General features: G+C 40.9%; 1 protein-coding gene across 1 annotated transcript; it reads left to right on the top strand.

Annotated features, from left to right (window-relative positions):
- The first annotated feature begins 269 nt into the window (after window positions 1-269).
- On the top strand, window positions 270-2,790 carry LOC122245613 (uncharacterized). Its single transcript, XM_086547073.1, has 2 exons — window positions 270-419; window positions 2,456-2,790. Exons 1-2 carry the CDS (start codon window positions 283-285, stop codon window positions 2,742-2,744), a joined length of 426 nt encoding a protein of 141 aa, XP_086403199.1. The 5' UTR covers window positions 270-282; the 3' UTR covers window positions 2,745-2,790.
- Window positions 2,791-4,084: the final 1,294 nt, after the last annotated feature.

The raw sequence follows: 4,084 nt of genomic DNA, 5'->3' as shown, positions 1-4,084 counted from the left end.
ACACCACCTACCAATTTATATACCTTTGTTTTAATTACTTACTCACCCCCCTCCCTCACCCCACACCCCCTACCAATTTATATACCTTTGTTTTAATTACTTACTCCCCCCCCACCCCCACACACCCCACACCCCCTACCATTTTATATACCTTTTTTTTGTTTTTATTTCCTATTATATACTTTGTTGTTAATTACTTCCCCACTTCACCCACCCCCCCCCCCCTCCCCCCCGCCAGAGCCTCCCCGCAGGCCGGCCAATTACCTGAAGGAGATCGAGGTTATGGAGAGCACGATGACCTACCTGACGGAGTGGTACAGGGACGGCCCCCCGCCCCCGCCCACCAGCCAGTACGAGGAGAAGGATTCGCGGGTGGGAGGTTCCTGCGGCGACTTCGCCCTCTCGCTGAAGGATTATAGGTGAGGGGTAGGGAAGGGGAGTGGGTAGGGGTAGGGTAGGGGGATGGGGTGATGGGAGGGGTGGGGTAGGGGGGATGAGTGGGTGATGGGAGAGAGTGGGTGGGTGGAATGGGGTAAGGGAGGGGGTGAGGTTGTGGGGGTGGGTGGGTTATGGGGGAGGGGGTGATGGGTACGATGTGTGGAAGGGGGGTGATGGGTGGAGAGGGGTTTGGGGGGAGGGTAGGGTAGGGGAGGAGGAGGAGTGGGGTAGGCTAGGTTGGGTGGGAAGGAGTAGGGTGGAGGAAGGATGGGGGAGAAGGAGAAGAGAAACAGAGGGAATAGAGGAGGGCAAGAGAAGAAGAAGGGTAGATGAAGGGGAAGAGGAAGGGAAGGGGAGAATGAAGAAGAGAGAAGAGAGGAGGGGAAGAAGAAGTATAGAGAGGAGAAAGAAGAGCAAGAGAGGGTACGAGAGAGGGAGTGGAAGGGAAGAGAGGACGGAAGGAAAAGAGGCATAAAAGAAGGGAGGGGAAAGATATATAGATAAGTGGAGAGAGTAAGAGTAAGCGTAAGAGTAAAGAGGACAGTAAGAACACAGGTAAGAGTGAGGGTAAGAGTAAGACAGACAGACAGACATAGGAAGTTTACGTGAATCAGGAAGATAGAGAGGGGCAGAGTGGGATTAAGAGACAGAATGAGAGAAGGTTGTCAGGATAGGAAGATAGTCTGTGAGTCAGAATTAGGGATCTGAGCTGAAAGACTCCCCTCTTCCCCTCCCTCTCCCGATAAGAAATATCAGTTTAAATTTACAGCACTGCCCTCCCCCCTCCACATACCTCCCCTATTCTTCTCTTCTCTTCTTCATGTTTTCCCTTCCTTCTCTCTTTCCTTCCTTATCCGGACCCCCTCCAAATCCTTCATATACTTCATATACTTCCTTTACTAATTCTTTCTCCCTTTCTCTCCCCCTTTTCCCCATTCCATTCTCCTTCCTCTTAACTCTCTCTTTCCCTCCCCCTCGCCCCTACCCCCTTTTCATTCCCCTTGCCCCTCCTTTCCTTCTCTCCCTTTCTCTCCCCTTTCCTTCTCTCCCTTTCTCCCCCACCTTTCCTTCTATCCCTTTACCCCCCTTCTTTCTATCCCTCTCTCTCCCCCCTTTCCTTCTATTCCTTTCCCCCCCCTTTCCTTCTCTCCCCCTCTCTCTCTCCCATTTCCTTCTATCCCTCTCTCTCTCCCCTTTCCTTCTATTCCTTTCTCCCCCTCCCCCGTTTCCTTCTCTCCCTCTCCCCCCCCCCCTTTCCTTCCCTCCCTCTCTCTCCCCCCTTTCTTTTTATTCTTTTCTCCTCCCCTTTCCTTCTCTCCCTTTCTCTTCCCCTTTCCTTCTCTCCCTTTCTCTCCCCCTTTCCTTCTCTCCCTTTCTCTTTCCCCTTTCCTTCTCTCCCTTTCTCTCCCCCTTTCCTTCTCTCCCTCTCTCTCCCCCTCTTTCCTTCTATCCCTTCCTCCCCCCCTTTCCTTCTCTCCCTCTCTCCCCTATTTCCTTCTCTCCCTCTCCCCCTTTTCCTTCTATTCCTTTCTCCCCCCCCCCCCCCATTTCCTTCTCTCCCTCACTTCCCCCCTTACTCCCTTTGCAAAACCTACATAGCAATAACTATAAAAAAACATTATTATATATATATCTATATATATATATATATATATATATATATATATATATATATATATATATATATATTCCACTGTTTTTAGTTCTCTAATTTGAATTATAAATTTGAAAAAAACATCAATTTTTATTTTCACACTTTTAATTTATTGCCTAAAATGATATTTTGAAAATAATCGCAACGCACAAAGAACAATCCCTCCCCCCCCCCATTTTTCTTCCTACTTCTGCACTTAACCAGAAAAAATATATTAGAAAAATGAACACAATTCCAAAAAATAATGATAATAAAGAAAGAAAAATAAAAGATATAAAATAGATTAAAAATAAATAAAAAATAAAAAAATAAGAGCAGAATCCCCGCCCATTTCCCTGACTTACCTCACCCTTCCCTCGCCAGGCAAATCGAGGAACGGCTCCAGCGGGTGATGTCGGTCAAGCGAGGACTCCTCGGCCCTCGAGGGATCGGACGCACTTTCACCACGCACCTGATGGTCGGTCCCGACCCGGAAGACCCGCTTGAGCCCAGCCAATACCCACACGCAGCCCGGGCCATCACTCTCGCCTTAGCCCAGAAGACCCCATGGGAGAGCGTGCACCAGGAGCTCTCGTACATCCTTTCGGCGCTCACCTCCTTCAGGGAGCTCTTCGCCTCCGAGGCTGTTCCTGAGACGTACCCCATCATTTAGGCTGGTTTGAAGTGGGGATTATTTCAATTAGTAGTTTTGGTAGTCATGTTGTCATTTTTTATATTATTGTTATTATTGATGTTATTACTATTATTATTATTAATATTATAATTAATATTATTATTGTTATTATTTATAGTATTACTATTATTATTATTATTATTATTAGTGATATTATTACTATTATTATTATTAGTGATATTATTACTATTTTTATTATTAGTGATATTATTATTATTATTATTATTATTGTTGTTGTTATTATTGTGATTATCCTTGTTGATATCATTATTATTGATATTTCTATCATTATCATTTTACGATTAGTATTATTATCATTGTTATAAAAAAAAAAATAGGATTTTTTTACCCGTATGACTGTTCTTATTCATGAAGGTGTATCTATAAGCTATAGTGTTGTTTTTCGTATTTATTTTTCATAAATTTTTATTGGCTTGTATGTATCGATATGTTTTTGATAGTTAAGGAACATTTTCAAACTGTTTTTCATATTTATTACAATTTATTTAAATATATATGCAATACGTAAACTAATATTTAGAATTATTTTGTATTTGTTTTATTGTTTTTCTATCAACTTTCTATGGGTAAACCATTTTAAAATCTTAATTATTTTTTTAATAACTCTATTAATATATTTTTCTATCAATTATAAAATTTATATTTCATCTTAACATGTGATAATTGATGAATTCCAATACTGTGATGTATTTTTTTAATTATTATTCATTTTATTATGCAGTCTCACGTGCATGATGAAAAAACAACAACAACAACATTGCTTTGTTGCAAATTAGCATATCAGATGGTTGTGATTGAAAAATGTTTTTTGCTTTTTTCAAAAATTATTTTTAAAGATAGGAAAAAGATGTACAAATTTTTCTCCCATGAACTTTAAAAAAAGAAGAAAAAAATCTGTGAACAATGTATGAATGTTCTGTTTTGTTCACTGTTCATTGTTTATGCTTGTTCTTCCTGTACTAACACAAATAGTGATTGATATTGATGCTTGGAGGTTGCTTGGCTTAAAGAAAAAAAAATACTGTGCATTTTTTTTCAACAATACTCATTGATGACTTTATTGTACAAGGATGCTGTTCTGTCTTGTCTTGTTGCATAAAGTGTGATGAAAGTAATGGTGTCTTTTAAGTGATGAATGTTATGGTGCCTTACAGTGAGGAAGGTTATGGTGCATTATAGTAATAAATGATATGGTGCTTCAATGACGTGAATGTTATGGTGCCTTACAGTGAGGAAGGTTATGGTGCATTATAGTAATAAATTATATGGTGCCTCATGACGTGAATGTTATGGTGTCT

This window comes from Penaeus japonicus, unplaced genomic scaffold (assembly GCF_977035675.1).
Source record: "Penaeus japonicus unplaced genomic scaffold, GWHDUDI00000001_assembly GWHDUDI00000019, whole genome shotgun sequence".
Classification (NCBI taxonomy): Eukaryota; Metazoa; Arthropoda; class Malacostraca; order Decapoda; family Penaeidae; genus Penaeus; species Penaeus japonicus.
Note: the sequence above shows the minus strand (reverse complement) of the source record. Positions and strands in the feature narration are given on the sequence as shown.

Excerpts from the sequence above, each read along its gene's own strand:
- LOC122245613 (XM_086547073.1), top strand. The coding sequence starts at position 283 with ATGGAGAGCACGATGACCTACCTGACGGAGTGGTACAGGGACGGCCCC. Across the intron at positions 420-2,455 it reads CTCTCGCTGAAGGATTATAG|GCAAATCGAGGAACGGCTCC; the intron begins GTGAGGGGTAGG and ends TTCCCTCGCCAG.